The following is a 26,237-nucleotide window of genomic DNA, read 5'->3' as shown; positions in this document are numbered from 1 at the left end:
CTTAAACACTCCCTACGATTCTCTCACAGCCACTTTAGATGTTTAAATACCCGATTTAGTCGAATTTTCAAGGTACTATCAATCAGGTGACTGTAGAGGAAGAGTTTAAGACAACATGTCCTCTGCTGACCAATTACATTATCATTTATGTTCTCATAAATCTTTCACATGGCCCTGCAATCCGCTCCATTAGACAGATGGAGAGCAGATACTGATACATCACCATGGTGACCATTCTCACATTGGAATATTCTAGAACACTCACCCAGAAATTACAGCAGGCTACTTCCTGTTTGATGATGATTAGAATGGTGTACGATGATGAAGATGAGATATCACAAGACGGTTTCTATGGAAACACTGGAACAGAACTTTAATGCACAACTCAAACAGTTGCTGCTCAATGAGGTTACCATGGAAACACTGCCCCCCCTCCCTCCCTCTCTCCCTCCCTCCCTCCCTCCCTCCCTCAAGTTCCACTGATACAGACTCACAAAAGGCATTCTTATAGAAATGCTCTCAAATCCCTTTTCTTCTCACAGCCCAAAACCAAACCAGGACCCCTAACATAAAGGTTACAGGTTCAGTGGAACTAAAACATTATGAAACCAAAAGCAATAGAGTTATTTTTTTCTTCCAATAACATATTAATATCACTAATATCTTTTTTTAGTGTCATCCCTGTGGTGTGACATCAGATAAAAGGAGTTGGTTCAGAAATTAAACCAAAAGACCTTGAAAGAGTCCAAAGATGAACAACTCAAAATAAGTTTGACTCTGAGCCAGTGAGTTGAGCTGTGACATCACCACATTTTCGCCCTCTTCTCCGATGGAGAATCCTCCTCGTCTCCCGAGTCCGAACAAGTCCGTTTCCCGGCAACACTGGCGGACTCCCTTCCAGAGGGCTCCCCCTGGGTCCTGGAGTCGCCAGAGTTCTTACTGAGTTCTGTGTCTGCCCCAGAGCATTCTGGGTGAATAGAGTCTGCAAGGTTCTCATCTGCGTGTGGACGTCCGTTAACCCCAGCCGCTGTGGCGCGACTGCTGAGTGTCGCATTTATTTCCTCCACAGCACTTAACTCTTCCCCGCTAGTTCTCCCTCGCTCTAGTTCCTCCCCAGACTCTGCGAGAAAGCCAACTCGAGATTTCGCCCTCTCCACAGGGGCGTCACCAGCCGAGAAAGAGGAAGTGATGCGGCGCCTACTCCTGGACTGCGATTGTGACTGTCTGTCAGATAAGTGCGCGGGACTTGAGACATGTCCGCTCTGCTTTGCTTTTCCACGATTCCTGAAAGGTCGACCTTCGTCGCCTGAGGACGAAGAGGGTGATGACTGATCATGGACGGAAATGCTGGGATAGTTGGAGAAATCTGTTGCACCGTGAAGATTGTGAGCGGATTCTCTTCCAGAAAGGCCAATGTTGCGCCTCCACCTGGCTGCGTTGCGCTGTCGCATCCTGCTCCTGCGCAGCTCCTCGTCAACTCCGTCTGAGCTGGAGGAGGAGCTCGAAGACGAGCTGGGGGAGGAGCTAGAACTGGAGGCCACGCCTGCTGAGGAGGCGTGGCTAGAAAGGCTCGAGTTCTCATGTGGACTAGGAGATCTGGGACGGGGCATCGGATCCAACCAGAACCCGCTGGAATCGGAGTCCTCATTCACAAGGTCCAGCAGAAACGCAGATGCACGTGGCCTCGCCCGGCTCCTCTGCGACCCGTTCCTGTCCTGATCGGCCCGCTCGCTCCCGGACGCTTCTGGTCCAGCCAATGAGGATGAAGAGGAGTGGTCAGAGTCGCTGACGTGAGTGGCGGATACATTAGCAGGAGATTGTGGCATGGATCGTGTGGAGCGCGTGGACCGTCGAGTTCTCGCATGCAGCTGCAGAATCGCGCCCTCGCTCAAATCGCTGTCCGAGTCTGAGCTCCAACCCTCAATCTCACGGCGAACCAGCGAGTCGAAGAAAGCCATCATTCGCGGGTCCTCCTGCACTGATTGGCTGACGTAATCATGTGACAGGCCACTTCCGCTGTTGAGGACCAGGCTTATGTATTCCTCATGAGTGTAGAGAGAGCGAGATTTGTCCTCCACCAGGCCTTCCAGATCTCCAAGACTATCTGGTTGTTGATACGGACTCCATACCTACAGACAGAGAGAGGTAGAGGGAATAAAAGAGGAACGAATTAGAATCATTTCACATGTTTTCGCCCATATTAACAAGTTTACAAGGGATCTTCTTCCCAAAGTTTAAAGGTACTGTCAAAGAAAAAGATTAAATTTGATATTATTGTACTAAAGTCAATTTACTAAAGAAAACGTTTTTTATTTACTTTGAATTAAGTTGGCAGTGTCTTTTCCCCTATATTTATAAATTTTAGATGTATAGACATACCTATTCAACATAAATTTATATTTTATAGAACTTAAAAAATAAATGAATAATTATGGTTTCAAAGCAGTTTTAAAGAGAATATTGGCATTGAGCAAAATAAAAGCATATAGAAAGAAACAAATAAAAAACAATTCTTAAGCACAATATAATATTATTTCATATAATATAAATTGTATTTTTTTATAAATACATTTATTTGTTTTCTTTTTGAATGTTTTAAAATGCAATATATTCCTGTGATGCAAAGCTGCATTTTCAGCAGCCATTATTCCAGTCTTCAGTGTCACATGATCCTTCAGAAACTGATGTGCTGTCAGTGTGAATGCACAACTGCTTAGTCGCTGCTCATACATGAGCCTAAAACAGGCCTAACATCCCAGATATGTTCAAGAATTATAACAAAATGGAACATGCATAAATCACTGTAGCCACGTCTATGGCTGCACAAACACAGCAGATGTCTGTCTGTTTGCGTGTTATATAAAAACAGCCATGATGGTCTCTGACAAAATCAAGTTTAGTGTGTGAGAACAGGCCCACAGTGTGCAAGTGTTACTCAACATCTACTGCCTGCCAAAAATTTCACAAGAACCACCAGCAAAAGATAAACTACAGTCTCACTCTTACACACACAACAGCACATGACAACACTAAAGAAACAAATTCACACAGAACATGACAGTTGGGAAAAAAAACACACCAAAAAAATGCAGAATGCAAAATCCAGTGAAAAGACAGTGAGACAGGTAAAAAGAGTGAGACGGGTAAAATCATGCCCAGATTTTGTGCTTTCAGGGTTTTAGGTGCGGCTGAACCAGCGACAGCAGAAATTCATTTAAGACTTAACGTAGCAGAGACACAAGTTCAGACATGATAATCTTTCCAACACACGCAGAATCTTTTCCTCTGTGTGTGTATGCGGCAAGTCTGCTCGTGTCAGGCAGTAATAGTTTACCCAGAAATCACATTTCATCCATTTATTCACCCTCATGTTGTTTCAAACCTGTATGACTTTCTCTTCAAAGGAGATGCAAGGTAGAATGTTTACGCTTCTCTCTTCCATACAGTACAAATGAATGGGACGAATGCTATTGAGCTCCAAATACGATAACAATACACCAAAAAAGTATTTAAAAATTTGATGAAATGTCTGATTGAAATGACTGTATTGTATGAAGACATATGATGTTTGTGATAAGGGAGCTTTCAAACCTAATTTGAATATTCTGCATATTGGAACTTTAGCCACAACATGAACTACCATTCAAAAGTTTGGGGTCAGTAAGATTTTTAAAAGACGTCTCTTTTGCTTACCAAGGCTGCATTTATTTGATAAAAAAAAAGTCTAAAGAGTAATCTTGTGAAATACTCTAACAAATTTAAATTAACAGTTTTCTTTTTGAATACATTTTAAAATGTAATTTATTCCTATAATGGCAAAGCTGAACTTTTAGCATTATTACTCCAGTCTTAAGTGTCACATGATCCCTAGAAATCATTCTAACATGCTGATTTGCTGCTCAAGAAATTCTTATTATCAATGTTGAAAATCAATTGTTTTGCCTAATTTTTTTTTTTAATACTTTTGCCTAATAAACCATGATTTTTGTCAGGATTATTTGATGAAGGGAAAATTCACAAGAACAGCATTTATTTGAAATATAATTATTTTGTATCTATGTAAAAGTCTTTACTGTCACTTTTAATCAATTTAATGCATCCTTACTGTATAGAAATATTATTTTCTTTAAAAAAAAAAATCGTACTGACCCCAAACTTGTGAACGGTAGTGTACGCATGAACCAGTGGTGTTCTCAATGAACACCAACTTTTTCCTCACAAAGCTATTATGTGATTTCAGATAACTTGGAACATTATACACAAACCATATTTATTACTTTTTTTTTAAGTCGTTTAAATCCACCCACCCATCACCATTCACTTTGATAGTATGGAAAAGAGCAGCATTAACATTAATATTAATATTTGTATTCCTTTGAAGAAAGAAAGTCATAAAAGTTTAGATTAGAACAACATAAATGATGACAGAATTTACTCCTAGAATTTGATGTATTATCCCCCTTTAAATAAATCTGCTGAAATACATCAGTTTGTTCTGATGCTTAACACTGTTTAATGCATGTATGAAAGTAAAAACTAACCTTAATGACCTTCTCCACACCGGAGGAGCAGATCATGTACGTGTGAGGGTTGAATCGGACCTGATTCACGATGGACCGATGACCTTTCAGAATCATAAAGGCCCCGTTCACCACTCGACCCGGACCTCCTGCCGAGACAGAGAGAGAATGTATCCATAAACAAAAGCAACATTAGACACGGTTACCTTGTGCATGAGTGTGTGTGTTTACCTGCTTCAGGGTCACTGGGGATTCTCCACATGTAAAGGTTAAAATCATCTGAGCCAGACAAGATGTACTGAAAACACACAGAGATATATATATGTGTGAGAGTTTGAGAAATATGACATGATCTGTCTCCACAAAAGAAGTTTCTAGAATTATATATTCGACACTCAGGCTCAGTAGCACTACAGCACACAAACATGAACAAAACATGCACACAAAACGAAAGTTGGGAGTTTTTTTCAAATAAAACCTATAACATAGAATACCATTCAAAAGTTTGGAACCAGAAATTAATTCAGCAAGTTAATTGAGCAAAAGTAAAGATAATGTTGCGAAGATTTCTATTTAAAATAAATAAATTCTATTCATCAATGAATCCTGGAATAAATATGTCACTGTTTCTACAAAAATACTAAGCTGTTTTTAACATTGATAATAATAATAATAAATGTTTCTTGAGCAGCAAATCAGCATATAAGAATGATTTCTGAAGAATCATAACACTGAAGACTGGAGTAATGATTGGCATCGCCATTACAGGAATATATACATTTTAAAATATATTCAAATAGAAAACAGTTATTTTAAATTGTAATAATATTTCACAATACTTTTGTTTTTAACCAAATAAATGCGACAAGACTTCTTTCAAAAACATAAAGAAACCCTACTGACTGCAAACTTGGTATTGTTAATGCATTTATAAATAAATTATTTTTAAAATACAGAAATTGTTTTTGGTTTCAAATGTACATAGAAAACCTCCCTTTGGGGACATCTTACATTCAGCCAACCTCTAAAATATATATTTTTTTGTAACACACAGACTGAGCTTTTCAGAGGATAGAGAGGATTTAGGGAGGAGGATCCACCGTTCTGTAGAAGGACGAGTACGACAGTCAGACAGAAAGAGAGAGGAGAAACAGCTGGACAAACATACAAAAAATCCAAACAGAACCCAACAGACGGATGCACACACAAACGCAGGCAGACAGACAGAACAGCATCTGCTGAGCTTTAGATTCAACACTGATAAAACAAGCTTCTACAAGCCGTATAACCCAACATTCCCGCACTGAACATACCGGAACACATCCACACACACACACACAGCATCTACAACCCACTGACACGCACACGTCCACCAAAGGATGCACACAAAAACATACACACATGCAACCTCAGAAACTTCTGTGCTATCAATGACCAGTCACATACACACACACTGTTATATTACCCATTACCAGACATAATAAAGGGACTGGTTAAGTTAGTCGCAAGTTAGTCATTTGTTGTGTGTAGATGAGAGTTATTCAAATAGATAGGAAGACAGATGATCTTTATTATAACTAATGAGTTTATCTATATTTATTGGTTTAGTTCATTCTGTTATGCTCAGACTAGCTGTTTTTGAAGAGTCCAAACTAGTGAATCCCTAAGAAATCTGTCTGATCTCGGTCTGAGACATTAAACCAGCATAATTATGCAGATGACCTCAAGAATTAAACATAAAACAAAAGAAAGAAATAGCACTTCTTAAAAGATGACGTGTGCACTCACGTGAGACACAGGCTCAATAGACAGTCAAATCAGCAGATGAATAAACGCCGTTTTTTTTTTTTTTTTTACGTGGAGCGGGTCGTCTCATGGTGGCTGCCATGTTGAGATCACATGACGGGCTGAATATGAATACCTTTCCTGAATATGAAAAATTGATAATTGGAGAAATATCTACTATATTTGTTTGCACTTTGCAGTGTGGCGTCGGTAAGATTTCTTAATGTTTTTGAAAGAAGTCTCTTATGCTAACCAAGGATGAATTTATTTGATCAAAACCTGTAATATTGTGAAATATTATAGCAATTTAAAAGAACCGTTTATAGATTTAAAAATAGTAATTAAATCCTGTAACGGAACATTTTCAACATCATTACTTCAGTCTTCATGATCCTTATATTCTGATTTGGTGCTCAAGTAACATTTCTTATTATTATCTATGTTGAAAACAGTTATGCTGCTTAATATATTTTGTGGAAACTGTGATAAAAAAAAAATCAGGAATCTTTGGTTATTAGAAAGAATTAAAAACAAAAATCTTTTGTAATATCATAAATGTCACTTTTGATCAATTTAATGCATCTGTGCTAGATAAAAATAAATTAATAATAATTTTTTTTTTTTTTTTAAATCTCACTGACCCCCAAACATTTTTGAACAGTATGACAATATGTTGCTTGCACAAACAAAAAAAAGTGTACTTAAGTTTTTGGATGGCAATCAATGAGGAAAGAAGTTTTCCCACATGGTTTCGGCATCCGAGTTTTGCACATCCCAAGTGTTTCTCTAACCTGATCTCGGTCTCCAGCGAAGCAGCAACTCTTCATAGTGCAGGAGTTGAAGTAGCCCTGGTTATCAAACTGGAAACTGGGCAGACGAGAGTGGAGCTCGTACAGGACGGGAGGCAGACGTCTGCGCAGAGCCAGCAGCTGCGTCCCCGTGCTGTTAAAGCGCACACTCATGGCACTCTGAAGAGACAAACTCCCTCCATACCGCAACAGAGAACTACAGCACAGAGAGACACACATCAACTACAAAGGAAAATAGATCATCATCCATATTTATGCTATTTTAAAATAGCATTAAAGGGGCATTTTAAGAGATCATGTCAACACTTGACCAAACGGAGAACATCTTTACACAAGCTCTGCTGTCCTCTGCTGGTCTCAGGCAGGACAGCAGACAGCTATGATGATAGAGCTGGCCTTGTCAGCTTGATTTCAGTCCATATTTGGACCGAAGCATCATGCGTTCAATATTTTACCATACATAGTTCAGCAACCCTAGTTTCCCCTGTTTAGCTTTGCTTATAAACACTGTTCTCTGTAAAATTTGATTCTGATTAGCCAATTGCAGCCCAACATGTGTGCATAATGACAATAAACTGTATGTTTCAATATTGTCTCTGGCAGCCAACTCGTCTACTTTCATATTGCTTGTAGCTTTCTGCAGTCTCTTTTTTTTCACACATAATAAAATAATTTCAACTCAGATTAATATTTTACGTCCATTTATTTACATATTCGGTAAGTTGCTGCATAATAACCAAGAAAATATACAGTTAGAAGGTTGTGCTGCTTAATATTTTCTTGGAAACCGTGGCATTCATGAATAGAAAGTTCAAAAGTACAGACTTTATTTGATATAGAAGTATTTTCTAACATTATAAACATCTTTACCATTACTTTTGATCAATTTATTGCATCCTTGATGGTATGAATTTCCACACACATTTTTTTTTACTGACCCTAAACTTCTGAATGGTTCTGTACTTATGCAAATAAAATTTTATACGGAAAAAGGATGGAAAAAGTCTAGCACAAGTCATTTTTGCTTTGGATACTGTCAAAAATATGAAGTCTGGAAATCTTTTTTTCACGTTGGACGCATAAGCAGAGAGTTAGAAGCACATATTTCTTTCGCCACCCATGTTAACAGATTATAACATTCACACTGCACACTGAAGCAGAGCAGAAGCGACAGTGCTGCGACTCCGCAGGTGTATTTTTTCTGCACAGTTCACGACGAATTAAAAACACAGTGCATTGTTTTTACCATAAAGTCACATAAGTGAAGTGTTAAATGGTTCACAATCACCATTTGACATTCTAGCACGACAACAACCCCAAGCACACATGACCCACTTTCTCTGGAGGTTCACAGACAGAAATCCTGACATTTTCCTTTAGAATTCGCTGGTATCAAAATTAATTGTTCCATCAATGATGGCAATATTTCCTGAAGCAAAACAGCAAAACTCATGAACATTAACATCAGCCAACGTAAAAGAGACCTTTAATTGCTTAGACGTTACCGACCTCGCAGACTATTACACGTCTTGCTTTTGGAGTGATCTTTGTTGATTGACCACTCCTGGGGAGGGTAGCACTTGTCTTGAATTTCCTCCATTTGTACATAATCTGTCTGACTGTGGATTTGTGGAGTCCAAACTCTTTAGAGATGGTTTTATAACCTTTTCCAGGCTGATGAGAAACAACTCTCTTTCTGAGGTCCTCAGAAGTCTCCTTTGTCCGTGCCATGATACACTTCCACAAACACGTATTGTAAAGATCAGACTCTGATAGATCCCTGTTCTTTAAATAAAACAGGGCACACAAAGACACCTGATTGCCATCCCATTGTTTGAAAACATCTCAGAACAGATGGAGCCTGATTTCGCCTTAAAGGGATAGTTCACTTTGAAATTAATTTTTGGTATGTTTTAGCTTACCTCAAGGGCATCCAAGATGTAGGTGTCTTTGTTTCCGCAGTAGTTTCAATTTTGATATTTTTAGGTCAAACCGTTCTTGTCTGTCAGTCATATAATGCAGGTCTATGGTCACCACCTCAAAGAGCATGCACAGAGAAGTCCAAATTAAACATGATTTAATGACTCGTAAATGTAAGTACACATTGATGGCCTAAGACACGAAACGAGCGGTTTGTGTGAGAAAACGAACAGTATTTATATCGTTTTTACCTCTTAGTCCCCTTGGAATTATAAGGTTCTATCTGCGTTCTGAGCAGTTTTGAGATATTGAACTTTAAAGTTTTTGCATTCCATTTAACTGTGTAGAAAGAACCTTTTTATTTTCTAAATAAAAAGTTCCAAAATGTACACAACTTAAAAAACAACATCACATAATGTAAAGAAGTGGTCACAGAATAAGAATATGTGAATAACAAAATTTTGACAAAAATGTCAGATAGAACCTTATAATTCCAAGGGGACGTAAACACAGCCACGTCCAAGTGATCTGAGGGCGCGGGCGCTTCGGTCTTTTCCGGCAAGCGCCGGAAGTGATCTCTCGCGTGTACGTCAAGAGGGACGTGGACGTGGCAGTGTTTACAAGAGGTAAAAACGATATAAATACTGTTAGTTTTCTCACACAAACCGCTCGTTTAGTGTCGTAGGCCATCAATGTGTACTTACATTTACGAGTCATTAAATCATGTTTAATTTGGCCTTCTCTGTGCATGCTCTTTGAGGTGGTGACCATAGACCTGCATTATATGACTGACAGACAAGAACGGTTTGACCTAAAAATATCAAAATTGAAACTACTGTGGAAACAAAGACAACTACATCTTGGATGCCCTTGAGGTAAGCTAAAACATACTAAAAATTAATTTCAAAGTGAACTATCCCTTTAAAATTAACTGGTAATCCTAGAGATAACAGATTTGTAATATTGAATGATGAAGTATAATATTTAGTCTCATTGGTTTGATTAGATCACCAAGTATAATATTTTGTCTCATTGGTTTGTTTGGGTTCTCTTTGTCAACTATTAGGAATTCTGTGAAAATCTGATGATGTTTTGGGTCATATTTATGCAGAAATATTACAAATTCCAAAAGGTTCGCAAACTTAAGCACAACTGCATATCTCAACGTTAAGATTACTTTTATCATGTAAACGACATATATACAGTATGTCATATGCATATGTGTGGGACAGTAGAAAGGGGAACACGATTGCATTGCAGCAGATTATGCTGCCCATAATAAATTAAGCACTTCACAGACAGCGGTCGGAGAAGAACACCTGAAAAGTGTGACAATGGACGATACTCGTCTGTATTCGCAGTACACAAGCTGCGGTTCAGCTGCGTGCGACAGACACTGCCAGTGTGAAACACTGCATTCGCACAGCTTCTGCGCTGCTTGTGCGTCCAATGTGAAACAGGCATCAGTGTCAACATTTTTAACTCATATCCCAAAATAACGAAACGTATACATTTCATGAAATTACTGTGAACGTGCGGAGATCTGATAATTACTCTGAAAAATGCTTGGCCCCTTTTAAATTTTATTTTATAAACAGTTAAATAGCCCTGTGTGTGTGTTTTTTTGGATAGATTTGCATCTCACCTGCGGGGTTTGCGGATGTCCCACAGCCCCACCCCCTCTTTAGAGTTTGCAGTGGCCAGCAGACGGGGTTCTACAGGGTTAAACATCACGCTGTGAAACGCCGATGGGTAGTTGGCCAAGCAGAACGGCTCTAAAATACACAATAGAATAGAGTAAACCAGAGTTTCTAGAACAGTTCATGCTTTAGATGGAACAGAGGTTATAGAACACAACACATCAAAGAATCCTGGAAAAAAACATTATGGTTTCGACAAAAACATTAAGCAGCACAATGATTTTCCAAATAAATGTTTCTTGAGCACCAAATCGGGATATTAGAATGATTTCTGAAGGATCACGTGACAATGAGGATTGGAGTAATGATATTGAAAATTCAGCTTTGCCATCACAGGAAATGACATTTGTTCATTAATTGAAAATAGAAAGCAGTTATTTTAAAATGTAATATTATTTTTGATCAAATAGATGCAGCCTTGGTGAGCATAAGATACTTCTTTCAAAAACATTTAAAAAACTTAACCAACCCCAAACTTTTTAAGGGTAGTGTACATCCTGAAACACTGTGCTGTATGTGACTAATCCTGTAATTGGCATTCAAGCAAAAATGAAGCCACACCAAAAACTAAGAAATTCAACTTTTCACATGTGTGTACCTCCATGTGGAGGTTCTCGTGTGTCCCATATGAGAACTCGGCCGTCATCAGAAGAGCTGGCGAAGACGTTATCATTAACAGGACTGACGGACAGACCGTACACAGCGTCATCATGCAAGAAGACATTGAGCGTCTCGCCACGTTCTACATCGTGCAGAATCACCTGCTCATCGTTTCCTGCAGAGACAGACAGAAACATTAGACATCTGATCTCCTCTCTGTTTCAGCTGCAGCATCATGAATCTGAGCAGCTGCTTGTTGTACCTCCTGAGAAAACACGTTTGTTGGTGCTGTCAAACGCCAGGCAGAAGATGTTGGACAGGTGCTCCCCCTTCAACTTGATCGGTTTGGCCCGTGAGTGTATTGCTTTCTCCATGTGCCACAGCAACACCCTGCGGTCATCTCCACCTAAGACAGAAGACATATTAATAGATTCTCTAGAGTAGTCGACCGGTTTCAACATCTCTCGAGGGTTTAACTGTAGGGTTATACGCGCACAATCTGGATGTTTTACAGAAATCACAGAAATGCTTGAGAAGCTTTTCTTGTTAAAAATATACTAATATAGAAAAATGTTTCACAGTATTACTATTTATAAAAATAAATAAAAAAATAGTATGAATCGCAGTCAATTGTGAGACTAAACAGATTGACACGTTTTATTTAAACAGGTGGATTTCCACAAGAGAACTTCTTGTCGCAAACGTGTTTTTGTCATTTCAACATGTTGATAGCAGCATCCTACTGCTATTTTAGTGTCACATCTGTTGTGCAAAATGTACCAGAAGGTTTGAGGTTTTGCATTTAGTTTCGCGGTGAAACCAAGGAAAAGTTGACCGCAGGCATCATCTACATTTCTGTACAAAACCTGTGTAAGGAAAAAACACTATACTTTTATCATCATCTCTCAGTGTTTCGACCCATGTAGTTTTCTAGGCAATCCTGGACAAGGGGTTTAAACAAATATTTTAAATAGAATGTAATTAGACAGAGCAATTTCTATGTTGTCCTGGTTTCACAGATGGGTCTTAGATTAAGCCTTTGTTCAATAAGGGCATTTAAGTAGCTTTTATAAACATGCCTTAGAAAAAATATATATTACTGGTGTGTATCTTGAGACAAAACAATGGCACTGACATATTTTAAGGTATGTCAGTGCAAGTTGCTTTCAGTCAAAACAGCAAAAACATGCATTTTAGTCTGGGACTATCTTAAGTGAAATCGGGGGTAAATAGTTTACTAGATTGTTACTAGAAAACTTTTCCAAGCCTTGAATCCACCATTTAAGAATTGCCTTATATTTCCTGGTTTTCATGAGCATGGGAACTCTCTGGAACTGCACATTCACCAATGTAAAGACTGAAAATATGCAAGTGCAATAACATACAAAGGACAAAAATAAAGACTCGACCAGGAATGAATATGTGAAGCCAAAAAATCAGCAACAGCTGCAACCAATTAATGAGTCAGCAAGAAAAAGTGTACGACAGAAACTATGGAGGCCCTTCTACAGTCTGAACCGCCTACAATGGGCATTAAAAGTGCCAAAGTGCCTTTTTGTTTAGGTTAATCTGGCTCTTATTCGAACTAATAGACATCTATCAACCTGGATGGATGAAGATTGTGAAGAAGTTAATAAGCATTTTTGGATTCAATTCCAGAAAGTTTTTATGCGCAATGCCAATGACTGTGTCTTGGACAGGCTATGACCCTAATTTGTTTGCACTTAGCACTTCATGTCTTGCCGTTTATCCTTGAACTATGGCATGGTAGATCTTTTTTATTGTTTATTATTAGTAGGAACTTAGTAAATTATTAGTAACTTTTGTCAATTGCATGACAAGGCTGGTCATGTGATGTCAACATGGTTACACCCATGAGGGCCGACCCAGTTCATGTAGAATAAATAAGCTTTTTCTAGAAGACTTATCTTTATCTCATGTGTATTTACATTATGTATTGTAATATACTTTTATTTATACTGGTTTGATTTCTTTGTGTAAAAGATTTTTACTGAGTGTACCTTAACATATACTGACAGTAAGACTGAAACCCTCTCGTTTATTTATTTATTTATTTGCAATGAACAGATAATTAAAACATGCTAGCACAATCTGACAAATGAAGATGTCAAATCAATCCTGTCAAGTCAGAACTCAAGTCAAATGCTTAATTTGTGTGCGATATGCATGCACGTTTTATTCTGAATGCTTATTCTAAAGGCTAGTCCGTTTGAGACTCTGGTCTCTCTCTCGCTGACCCACATTAGAAAGATCAGCGTGCAGAACCGGAGGATCTTACCGGACACCAGCCACTGGCCTCCATTGTTGGAGAACTCGATGGCGTTGACGCAGCCGAAGTGGCCGAGCATGTCCTTCTTGAAGAGGCTGTTGCAGCCGGCCAGTCTGCGCCGCTGGAACTCATCCTTCAGCTTCGGCTGTCCGCCGATCGTCCTGCGGGAGAGGAACCCGACGGCGCTCCGCATGCCGCAGCCCCGCAACTCCTTCATCTCTCCTCCGGTAAATGAGTCTCAATGCCACCGCTAGAGTGTCCCGGCCGTCATGGGTTTGAGCTCAGGTCTAGTTCGGTGGATTCTGGTTCCTTTTGAGGATGTGCTGTTACATGTTTGCTAGGTAAAGCATGAGAGTGCGCAGCAAAAACAGAAGGTTGTTTAGAGACTGAGTCCCACCGACCGCCGGCACTTCCTGCTCCGGTGCAAGGGCGATGACGTCACAAGACCGGATCAGAACCCGTGCTGTACTTTCTGATTTGTTTCAGCTTTTGTTTGTGACCGCATCTTTAATCTGTATTGCTCTTAATACAGTACCTCATTTTTACGCATGTTTTTTTTATTTATAGTAACGTTACCAGGGGAATGTGTATTAAAAACAATATATGCACATGCTTTTAAAATACTATTTAATTATGTATTTTTGAGGACTTTATGTATAAGTTTTATTTTATTTATGTTTACAGTCTTATTTTACAGCGTTATTTTAATAACAACATCTTAAATATGAAACAAATTGAAATGTCAAAATAAACCATATCCAATTTTTGTATACAATATTGTAATACTATTAGGACTTTATTAAAATGCAAAAACAAAATAAATTAGCATAATACATTTACTCTCATATCAAAAGATAAGATCTTTTTTTAAATGGTATATTAACAAATATTATATAATAAATCTGCTAAATTATAAACTCCATATTAAATTATTTAGTATTCAGATTCATAAGCTTTATATTTAATTTTTGACATTCAGATTCAAGCAAGACATCCCAGTTTAGCATTCTTAATCTTGTGATATTCAGAGAAAATACCGGTATGTCTCCTATAAGTCTTAGAGCTGCCAGCATTTCAAGTTGAGATTTGGATGAATATTTGTTGACTTGATCTGTTTCATAATCGTCCAACAAGTATAAAAATCACAAGCAGGGACCAGAACAAAAGTATCTTAGTGTGTGTAGTTTTATTAAATTCCAGTTAAGGAATTACAGTGGTAGTATTTTTTCCAACAGTTTTTCTTACAAATACAAATTAATCCGAGTAATCCCCCATAACTGGAGCAGAACATTAAAATTAAAAAGCTAAACTTTTTTTTAATAATTCTTTTAATAATAATTAAAAAAACTAATACTAGTGGCAGGTATACATTTAAACGGCAAACAGACAGTTCTTAAGCACAGCTTTAACTAAGCTGACATCATCAGCACAGCTCCTTACATACTGTGTATGATAAATTATGAACTTTAGTCTGGACAAGCATGAAAAATGTCCATTAAATTGCACCAAACCTCTGCTGTCCATAAATAGAACAACACTGACATCATTGCACAGGTTTGCCACTAGCTTGCATTAATTGTGACAAGTGCGAGTCTGAGTTGAAGTATGGGATGGTTCCCTCACGGATTGGATTTGTTTTTGTTTTTTTGTGACATATTTTGGCTTTCTAAGGAGCAAGTGAGGCACAATATAATTCGATTTAAATCTACTCTATATGAGTAATGAGGACTAAACGATCTCTCCATCCTGAAAAGCAGAGACTAAGATAGTTCAGAGATGCCCTAAAAGGCCTTATGAAAAAGGCATGTCTAATACTTTTATAACACTGAGACATCAGTATCTACACATGCTCATCTCACCGACAGGCAGGTATAAGCACACAGGCTGTGGAACACTGTCATTCTTATGCTACGTTTAGTGAGATTAAGATATTGTGACATTTATGTAGCTCCATCGTTTAGTGTTCACGATACATGCCGGTCATATTTCACTCCAAAATCAGAAGATTTTTTTTTTTAGTCATTAAGTTTTTCTAAATAGTGACCAATCAAGTGGCATTACTCTAATTGTTTTCTAGTTTGCTCATTATTCTCAAAAGTGATTCTCATTAGATTTTTGCCAACACAATAACAATAAAGTTTAATTCATTAACACATTTGATCTCATAAACTAACCAGTAACCATGAATATTTTTTTTACAATATGTATCAATCTAGGTTAATGTTAATTTAAATATCTTATTTTACATTGTTAATTCATAATACATGTAAAAACTTTTTAAATTAACCACGGTTAATACATGTGTAAAAATATTGTTCATTTTTATTCCATGATACCTGATACATTAACAGCAGTTAACTAACTGAAAATTTTCCCATTTTTATTATTTGTATATTGCAGTATAAAATACTGTTATACGATGATTTTTTATAAAAGATAGTACAAATTGTTTCATGATGTGTACATTTACTTAATTGTCATGAAAATGTCATTACAATGCAAAAAAAATTAAAATAAAATAATAATAAATACTTTAAATATTTTTTAAATTAAAAATGTAACTATTTGCCCTAAAAATAGGCTATATTTTTTCTACAAAGCCAAATATAATTTCTTATTCTTTTCTTTTGATTTTGGGCTGAAGTATGACCTGAACATGTCCTAGGCACATCATTTAAATCCAATACAGCATCTGGGGGAAATTCGACATCCTCAAACAAGCCAACAAAACAGAACATACATTTCATTTTAAGAATCGGTTACATTAAAAAAAAAGATTTTTATGAGTGCAGCCCACAGGTGGTCCATCTAATGTAGACACAGACACTCAGTCCAGTTTCTGTCTCCAAAGTTCCCACAAAGCTTTGCTGCAGTTTTTAGCTGGAGTGAACAGCGCTGTGCAACACAAGAAGCATTATAACAAAAACACAAATCTAGTAATGTTTTAAAAGTGCTTTAGCGTTCAGTACCTTCAGTGAATACATTCACACACACAAACCTACAGAAAAAAAAAGTTAACCACATATAACGAGGTTAAGTCTGCAACACACACACACACACACACACACAGAGAGAGAGACACAATTAACCTTCGGGAGACTTTCTGACCTCGCTGAGGTTATAGAGTGAGAGAGAGGGATGAAATGCTTCAGCCGTCTTCGGGACTAAGCCACATGGAAAATCCATCCAAAGCAGAGTCCAGTCCAGAGTATGTCTTTTTAATAAATCAAAAGCACCGTTCCTTTCTCCTTTTTGCTGGTTTGCTCTCCCACAAGTGTGTTGGCTGCTGAAATGATGCTGAAATGTGTGGATACAGCTTTACAGAATGACACAAAACTCACTAGTTACGGAGTTAAATCAGTTTTAAAGATTCAGTACATTAGTCATTTAACTATAACCACTGGAGGGATTTAAAAGCTCAACATATAAGTAATAAAAAAATATGCCCTGTTTCCAAGACTACATCAACTCTTTCATAAAAGAACAATCAAATGTCAAAAAAAAAAGAAAAAAAAGAAAAACCAGACACAAACCGTGAAAAAAGCAGATATTTGAAATAAAAACATCAGGCAGCACTGAGAGTAAAGGCAGCCGTAGCATAGAGGAGTGAAGATGTGAGGCTGAAGTTCAGTAAGGCCCTTTGGAGGGTCCGAAGACGGCAAGTGGGAAGTGTTTGACGTGAGATGACCACTGAGCCGCCAGCTGGAAAAACTTCACATCGTTCCATTCAACTCCATCTATCAACACTGCAGAGAGGAAACATAAAAAAACACATAACTGCGTTTAGTGTGTAGCTATGTTTTCATCAATTCCACAAACATCGATTATACCTTATTTATACCTAATTACGGATATATGAATGTATATATATATATATATACACACTATATTGCCAAGTTTTGGGACGTCTGCCTTTACATGCACATGAACTTTAATGACATCCAATTCTTAATCCGTAGGGTTTAATATGGAGTTGGCAGACACTTTGCAGCTATAACAGCTTCAACTCTTCTGGGAAGGCTTTCCACAAGGTTTAGGAGTGTGTTTATAGGAATTTTTGACCATTCTTCTAGAAGCGCATTTGTGAGGTCAGGCACTGATGTTGGACGAGAAGACTGCGAGACTGAAATTTTCCAAAATGTCTTGGTGTGCTGAAGCATTAAAGGCAGGGTAGGCAGTTTGTTTCTAAAACACTTTTTCCCAAATTTGTTTAAACAGTCTTTATATACCGATACATATCTAAAATGTAAGTACTCTGAAAAGGAGAGTATAAAAATCGAGTGTCTGTTGTCCTCTCAGGGCTGCAATAAACACAGCTACTCTTTCCATTCGGAAACGAATGCAATGATTGGCTAGGATGACTGTCACTCTCCCTCGCTACCATGGCTACCAACCCTGCTGCTACAGGAGCTGCCCACATGCGCGCACCCGGTTGACTCGCTCATTTTGAAAGAGGAGAGGCACGTACCGGCCGGAAGCTAGGAAGTCTCACAATTATGGCAGAGAAAGAGCAGTCAAAATTCCCAGTACCACCTGTACCTGCATATACAGTCAGTGCAGGCAAACAAGGCAAAAAAAGGTGATGTCACTCCATGCACTGCGCTCCTCTCCGCTCGGCGCTGGTAAACGCGTCCTCCAGCTGAGCGGTCGGCATCACACGTTCATGTGTTTTGGGGGCGTGGCTTTGGAAGGAGCCCAGAAGGGAGGGGGTGGGAGTTTCTCTGTTGGATACTTTCAAAATCCAGCAGTTTTCTGCTAGTTTCTCAAACTTACCTACCCTTCCTTTAAGAGTTCCTTTCACTGGAACTAAGGCCCAACCCCTGAAAAACAACCCCACAACATAATCCCTCCTCCACCAAACTTTACACTTGGCACAATGCAATCAGGCAAGTACCGTTCTCCTGGCAGCAGTCAAATCCAGACTCGTCCATCGGATTGCCAGACAGAGAAGCGTGATTGGTCACTCCAGAGAACACGTCTCCATTGCTCTAGAGTCCAGTGGTGGCGTGCTTTACACCACTGCATCCGATGCTTTGCATTGCACTTGGGGATGTAAGGCTTGGATGCAGCGGCTCATCCATGGAAACCCATTCCATGAAGCTCTCTACGCAGTTCTTGAGCTAATCTGAAGGCCACACGAAGTTTGGAGGTCTGTAGCATTTGACTCTGCAGAAAGTTGGCGACTTCTTCGCACTGTGCGCCTCAGCATGCGCTGACCCCGCTCTGTGGTTTTACGTGGCCTACCACTTTGTGACTGAGTTGCTGTTGTTTCCAATTGCTTCCACTTAATACCACTAACAGTTGACCGTGGAATATTTAGTAGTGAGGAAATTTCACGAATGGACTTATTGCACAGGTGGCAGCCTATCACGGTACCAATCTTAAATTCACTGAGCTCCTGGGAGCGACCCATTCTTTCACAAATGTTTGTAGAGGCAGTCTGCATGCCTATGTGCTTGATTTTATACAACTATAGCCATGGAAGTGATTGGAACACCTGAATTCAATGATTTGGAGGGGTGTCCCAATACGTTTTGCAATATAGTGTATATATATACACACACCACCGTTCAAAAGTTTGGGGTCTGTAAGAAATAATATTTAAAATATATTTAAAATATTTTTGAGTCTTTCATGCACAAAATTACAGTAAAACAGTAATATTGTGAAATATTATCACAATTTAAAATAACTGTTTTCTATTTTAATGTATTTCATAACGTTATTTATTCCTGTGCATTTTCAGCTTCATTACTCCAGTCTTCAGTGTCACACAATCCTTCAGAAATCCTTCTAATATGCTGATTTTATGCTCAAGAAACATTTCTTCTTATTATTGTGCTGGTTAATATTTGAGAGGAAACGGTGACTTCTTTTTTCAGGATTCTTTGATGAACAGAACAGCATTTGTATAAAAATGAAATCTTTTGTAACAATGTCAAATTTTATAATAAATAAATGAAAGTATTAATGCTGAATAAAAGTATTAATTACTTTAAAAAAGGATCCCAAAGTTTTGAACTGTATATCATTTATTATTATTAAATAAAAAATAATAATTATTATTTAATTTAATTGACAAGTGTTTAGACTGATTACTTAAAGGGGTCATTTTCTATATTATTTTCATGTCCCTTGATTAATTTTAAAATTAATTTAAGATTTAATGATTCATTTTAAATCCCTTAAGTCCATTTATATATTGCTGGTCAATGTTTAAGAGCTGTTGGTTTGCATAATAAATATAACTTTTAACAGCCCTATTCTTCAATAACAGTGTCTTTGCAGGACTGGCATTACTTTGTTGCAGATCCACAAAACTATTTGCATTGAAATGTGCCACTTTTGCAGCTTAGTTACTTATCGGGCTGTTTTGCAGTATGATTTCAAAGGAGGAGGATTTGCAGTATGTTTTCAAATGTTTTCAATGAACTGATGATGATATGACCCATTTAAGCAAAGTCTTCTGATTTTATTGAAAGTTGTAGTGATTACTTTGATGAATTGTGATTGGCTGATCACCTTTCAGCATGGTCTGCTGGTGTTTGGCTGTGCAGATGAGCCGACTTATGCCCTCTATCACCTGGCTCTTAGACTCCGCCTCCTTATCCTTGGTCTTTTTAGGCAGAAACATCACTGAATACAGAGACAGAATACAGTACCTTTTATAAACTGTCTGTCACTGAATATGTCGCTGTAATATAAAGCGGCACTGTGCAATTATGTGTTTCCAGGTCTTACCCTTTTTATTTTTCTCTTTGGTGACAACAGTCATGGACATGGTCGGCTGATGTGTAATCTCTGCTCCGCCCAGTGGGAGGCGGCTAACCTGCAGCGAGCGGAAGGTGCACTTCAGCGTGTTTTTGCCAGAGGAATCTCTCTTCTCCACTTCTTTCTTCCTTTCTGACGGAGCAATCCAATAATCAACCTGAAGACCCATCAGCTCCCCCTGGCCCCCTCCAGGAGAACTGCAGCCACACACACAAGTTGAAGAAATAGAAGACTAAAGGGATCTCAGACACCTAGCACTGTGTGTGTATGTGTGTTAGTACCTGAACAAGTGTACAGAGGGAGAAGAGGGAGGCGTTGGAGATGCCTCTTTCAGTAATGGAGAGATCTGTGCAGGAGGAGTAGAGGAGAGAAGAGCAGATCCCACAGGAGCAGCGTCATCTGAATCGCCTACGAACACACGATCACATGCACAGATCAATCATAAACATTGCTTAAATATAATAAATATAACAAATATTGTAGGTTCACAATTGTTTAGATTAAATTTTAGGGCAGTTAGCAGTTTTTAAAATACATTTCTACTATCTTAACCCTATAGACCTTGTGCGCCAGAGAAACAAGCGTGCAGCCGTCTTTAGAAATTTGTGTTTGAACTTTTGTTTGTTTTTGCTGTAGCTCTGTATATTTCTATGGCATTGCAGTCGAAGAGTAATTACCCGGTGAAGTGGATTTACTTATTGTTGAGTTAACTAAAGTTATCGTGAGTGTTGCAATGTTTAAAGCGGAAGTCATCACAAATGTCAGTAGACCGGAAAGATTTTAAAACCAGCGGTTCCTTCATAAATCTGTAAGGTCTTACCTTCATGCTGTGGAAACGGAAAAGGGGCGGGGCTACATAAGGTCTATAAAGCACATTGTATCATATATTTGATATGCAAATTTATAAGGCCTCTAAATTACCCTATGATTACTAGTGCATACTTTTTTTTTTAAGTAAAAGGCTTTTTAGTATAATTCTAAATATGAGAAATCTTTAATGATTTTATCAAGTAAACTTTTATATTGTTAATAATATTTCAAGATGAACACTTACTGGACTGAAGCCACTTAGGTTTACTTGATTATCCAAACATAATTTTTTTGTGTTATGTTAAAATGCAAACATCAATTTTGATGCATCAGGCTTTTGAGGAACGTTTATTTGTATACCTCTCACTCATCATTCTATTGCATTGCAGTATGTTTTCATAAGAGCTCTTTCAGAATTTAATCTTATTTTTTGGCCAAATATAAATATCAGCAATTGGACCAAACTGCATATTATTGCTCAGTTTGGGCCTCTGAGTAAAAAAGAAAGTTTTTCCCTCCATGAGTGTGAGCTCTATATTCTCACTATGTCATTCTATATAAGCCACCAACACCTGATGGATCAAAAATGATAATACTCAACAAAAAACACATAAGCAAAATTGTTGTTTACTTTTTTCGCATTTCAAAATTTGTTCCATGTGACTTTCCTTACTATTATTTCATACGTCAAGCTTTACAGAGTTAACATGTTCGATTGACAGCCCTATTTAATACATAATACACTGACAGTATAACTAACCAGATGTGGCAGAAGTTTGTTCAACAATCCCCACTTTCACCACCTGCAGACAAGTTGAAATCAAATATACTGAATATATTGAAATCAAATACAGCATTTAAAATAGCATAAAACTATAAAGTTTAATTGTAAATGGATGACGTACCCCAATAAAAGGGATAAATTTCTGGCTTGAGTCTTCATCAGGACTGTGAAGAAAAAAAGGAGACTATGAACACATTGTTTACTGACTGACTAAATTAATACAGTGAGCAAAAAGGCCCCGCCCACCCTCAAGGGGAAACAAATCCTGGTTAGCATAGTTACCTATTGACTTCTATGAAGAAATAGATTTGACTATTTTAGAAAGAAAACATTTATAGATATGTAAAACACCACACAAATATATCACATTAAGGGGGACCTATTATGCCCCTTTTTACTAGATAACTTAAGTCCTAGTTGGCCTCAGAATGTGTCTGTGAAGTTTCAGCTCAAAATACCACACAGATAATTTATTATACCATGTTGTAAATGCCCATTTTTGAAGATGGTCCTCACTGCAGAACACGAAATCCAGGGGGAGGAGTTGGATCTGGATCTTTACATATACCTAAACCTACCCATCTCCGCCCCCTGATCCCTAACCCCACCCCTAATACTACCCATCTCCACCCCCAGATTCCTAACCCCACCCCAAATCCTACCCATCTCCACCCCCTGATCCCTAACCCCACCCCAAATCCTACCCATCTCCACCCCCTGATCCCTAACCCCACTCCTAATCCTACCCATCTCCGCCCCTGATCCCTAACCCCACTCCTAATCCTACCCATCTCCACCCCCTGATCCCTAACCCCACTCCTAATCCTACCCATCTCCGCCCCTGATCCCTAACCCCACTCCTAATCCAACCCATCTCCGCCCCTGATCCCTAACCCCACTCCTAATCCTACCCATCTCCACCCCCTGATCCCTAACCCCACTCCTAATCCTACCCATCTCCGCCCCTGATCCCTAACCCCACCCCAAATCCTACCCATCTCCACCCCCTGATCCCTAACCCCACTCCTAATCCTACCCATCTCCGCCCCTGATCCCTAACCCCACTCCTAATCCTACCCATCTCCACCCCCTGATCCCTAACCCCACTCCTAATCCTACCCATCTCCGCCCCTGATCCCTAACCCCACTCCTAATCCTACCCATCTCCGCCCCTGATCCCTAACCCCACTCCTAATCCTACCCATCTCCGCCCCTGATCCCTAACCCCACTCCTAATCCTACCCATCTCCGCCCCTGATTCCTAACCCCACCCCAAATCCTACCCATCTCCGCCCCCTGATCCCTAACCCCACCCCTAATCCTACCCATCTCCACCCCCTGATTCCTAACCCCACCCCAAATCCTACCCATCTCCGCCCCCTGATCCCTAACCCCACCCCTAATCCTACCCATCTCCGCCCCCTGATCCCTAACCCCACCCCTAATCCTACCTATCTCCACCCCCTGATTCCTAACCCCACCCCAAATCCTACCCATCTCCGCCCCCTGATCCCTAACCCCACCCCTAATCCTACCTATCTCCACCCCCTGATTCCTAACCCCACCCCAAATCCTACCCATCTCCGCCCCCTGATCCCTAACCCCACCCCTAATCCCACCCATCTCCGCCCCCTGATCCCTAACCCCACCCCTAATCCTACCCATCTCCACCCTTTAGATCTGGATCCAACTCCGCCCCCTGGATCTCGTGTACTGCAATGAGGTGCTGCTGCATTTTTGAGTGGAAGGAGAAACATCCTGTTTTTGTGCATGTATCTTTAAAATGCAAATGAGCTTTTACAGCTCGTGCCTCAGATACTAAAACATCTGTTTGATTTTGATTATCGTCTCTATTGCGGTCCCTCTCATGTAACATTGCAGTTCTTCATCATCATGAAAGTTTGTTATTTGCATGCGTTTTAAAGCCATATATAAGACTGAACTTCAAATATTTCTGAGCGCACACATACATCCAGAGCTGGCTGTCAGACGGCGCGTCCCGTGAGTATTAAAATAAGTTCTCATTCACGTTTTATTGCGCTTAAACTTTCAAATACACACACGGTTGTCAAAAACACAAAGTTCCCATAAACACACACATAAAGTCCAAACAAAACAAACTCAGTTTTTGGGTTTATTTGAAGGACAAAGAACTATTTTGGAGTGTTTTTCTTTATAAATACAAATCTATCAGGTTTTATTTTCTCCCTAGAAATGAATAAGAAACTATAGTAACCAGAATGCCCCCCCCCATGCTAAACCACATTCATAGTATCTTTCTGAGGCATCGTAGATTGTATCTATTAAAGAACATTGATCTATTAAATTTTTTTTTTGATCTCTGAGGAGAAAAGGCTTCGAACACTGAATTTGGCATTGCCACTATCTGATTCATTCAGGCATGCTGCAAAGAAACGCTGTGAAGCGAGACAAGACTGTGTAATTCCAATTAACTGTTGCCGTTCTGCCACTGCCCCATCCACTCCACAGAAGCTACCAGAAAGAAAAAAAACTGAAAGAAAGCAGCATTCTCAGCCAATCAGAGCTCAGATTTAGGCTAATTGAACCAGATGTGGTCTAAACCAGATTATAGGTCTAGCAACAAAAAATAATGTGATGTACAATACCTTGTTCATTATACTACAAACAATAAAATATATTATGAAATGGCCACTCTATTCAGCATAAAATTGGGTTTCATATATATATGTATATTCATTCAGACTGAAATCTCATGTTTTGTTAAACCATCTCTGATGGAAGAGCAGAGCAAAACACAGAACCAGAAGCAAATTATAAGAGAACCGAAATAATAAATAATCTCTGTGCCAACGAACCACCCCAAGAACACAACAGAAGCCCAAATATAGGGAGTTCATTGAGTTCATCTCAGCAGAAATAGAATTGCTCTCAGTGAAAAGCGTAACAGATGTTTTATTGCTCTGCGCACCAGAGCATAAAGGGACACAGATGAAACCAAAAACTGAGAAATCAGCCAATATCAGCAGCGATACAGCCAAGTGTAAAGAATCAAGACTGTGTGTGTGTGTGTGTGTGTGTGTGTTGTGTAATTTAGGTTGTTTACCCAGATGAGAGACAGATAGAGAGAGATCACTAGAAGAGAGAAAATTGAAAACAAAGCCAAGACAGAAAATGAATAAATTTTACCTCCATCTTAAAGTCTGTTCACCCTAGATAATATTATTTGTCTTTTTTTATAAAAGTGGAATCATTTGAAATAATTTGCATCCTTTACTTTGCCATTCAAATTGAGAATATCCTCTGGGACCCAGAAATTCACTTTAATCATTTACGAATTTCCCAGATCTCTTAAATGCTATAGTTTTTTACAGTATATACATAAAAAGTTGCCGTGAAACAATGTATTAACATGAAGAAAAATGTAAAGGAAAATGTTTAAGATTTGGAACTCTTTTTTTTAACCTGTTTACACTAATTAAATAATAAATCAGGAATTAAATAATTTAAATATATACATTAATTATTAATAAACAAATATAATAATTATAACAAATTATATCAAATCAGTCTGTAATACATTTCATAATTGAGAAATTATATTTAGTGAGATTTCTGTGCCAAAGTACTAAATAAATTCATTTAAATAAATATATTTGCTTTTTTTATTAGCAATTAACAATTTTTATTCTTTTTATAAAGAAGAATGTGTTAAAGAACAAAAATAGTCTGAAACAGGTATAAACATAATTGTTGCCTATGTTTTATCCTAATTTTTTTCATAACTGAGTTCTGAAGTCCTCTACATAGGACATCGTATGCTCCGAAAACTCTAGCTAAAAAAAACTCCAAAGCTATTTTTCTGGGTCCTGGGAGGACATTTAGTTTTGAATGTTATGAGAAGCTTACACTGCTCTGCTGAAGAACATCAGAGGTGTTCAGAGGAGGATGGAGGAAATATTCATATCCCAGGACAGCAAGAGATCCAATAAAAACTTCAGATTCATTCCACCCAGCAGCCTTCATTATACATTTTAATGGCTAATTCTAAAGACGGCACAATGTGGAGGAGATGGACCAATTTTAGAGAAACTGCGATGCTCAATATGACAGAAAGTCCCATCACATAAGCCCACTGAACTGTTTTGACCCAGAATTTCAAAGTGTGGATAGAATCTCTAGAGTTTCAAAAGCATCTCTTTGCTCTCCATCAGCCATAACTCAACCTTGATGCTATATGAGATGAGATATATGAGATATGAGAGAGAG

At 38.5% G+C, this 26,237-nt stretch overlaps 2 protein-coding genes across 11 annotated transcripts in view; both read right to left on the bottom strand.

The window, feature by feature from the left end:
• Positions 1 to 346: 346 nt before the first annotated feature.
• On the bottom strand, positions 347 to 14,058 carry dcaf5 (ddb1 and cul4 associated factor 5). Of its 2 annotated transcripts, none has more exons than XM_056254957.1 (9): positions 13,634 to 14,058; positions 11,597 to 11,740; positions 11,333 to 11,509; positions 10,680 to 10,809; positions 7,097 to 7,310; positions 4,752 to 4,818; positions 4,542 to 4,669; positions 487 to 2,129; positions 347 to 444 (listed from the first exon to the last, which is right to left on the bottom strand). In XM_056254957.1, exons 1-8 carry the CDS (start codon positions 13,839 to 13,841, stop codon positions 804 to 806), a joined length of 2,394 nt encoding a protein of 797 aa, XP_056110932.1. In that variant the 5' UTR covers positions 13,842 to 14,058; the 3' UTR covers positions 347 to 444; positions 487 to 803. The 2 variants fall into 2 exon arrangements, with proteins under 2 accessions (XP_056110932.1, XP_056110931.1); XM_056254956.1 differs by having other exon boundaries at positions 347 to 442; positions 491 to 2,129.
• Positions 14,059 to 16,688: 2,630 nt separating this feature from the next.
• Positions 16,689 to 26,237, bottom strand: part of pacs2 (phosphofurin acidic cluster sorting protein 2) — a 47,873-nt gene continuing 38,324 nt past the window's right edge. For 5 of the 9 annotated variants that reach the window (XM_056254946.1, XM_056254948.1, XM_056254949.1 and 2 more), the window contains 6 exons: positions 22,111 to 22,153; positions 21,966 to 22,008; positions 20,677 to 20,803; positions 20,366 to 20,592; positions 20,120 to 20,260; positions 16,689 to 17,370 (listed from right to left, as the gene is read on the bottom strand). In XM_056254946.1, coding sequence (XP_056110921.1) covers positions 17,252 to 17,370; positions 20,120 to 20,260; positions 20,366 to 20,592; positions 20,677 to 20,803; positions 21,966 to 22,008; positions 22,111 to 22,153 — 700 coding nt within the window. In that variant the 3' untranslated portion in view covers positions 16,689 to 17,251. The remainder of the gene's footprint in view (positions 17,371 to 20,119; positions 20,261 to 20,365; positions 20,593 to 20,676; positions 20,804 to 21,965; positions 22,009 to 22,110; positions 22,154 to 26,237) is intronic. The other 4 variants (XM_056254950.1, XM_056254953.1, XM_056254954.1 and 1 more) reach the window with 1 other exon arrangement.

The sequence above is a fragment of the Rhinichthys klamathensis genome, unplaced genomic scaffold, assembly GCF_029890125.1.
Source record: "Rhinichthys klamathensis goyatoka isolate OS25496 unplaced genomic scaffold, OSU_Roscu_1.1 h1tg000115l_1, whole genome shotgun sequence".
NCBI classification, from domain to species: domain Eukaryota; kingdom Metazoa; phylum Chordata; class Actinopteri; order Cypriniformes; family Leuciscidae; genus Rhinichthys; species Rhinichthys klamathensis.
This window is presented reverse-complemented; position numbering and strand designations above follow the sequence as displayed.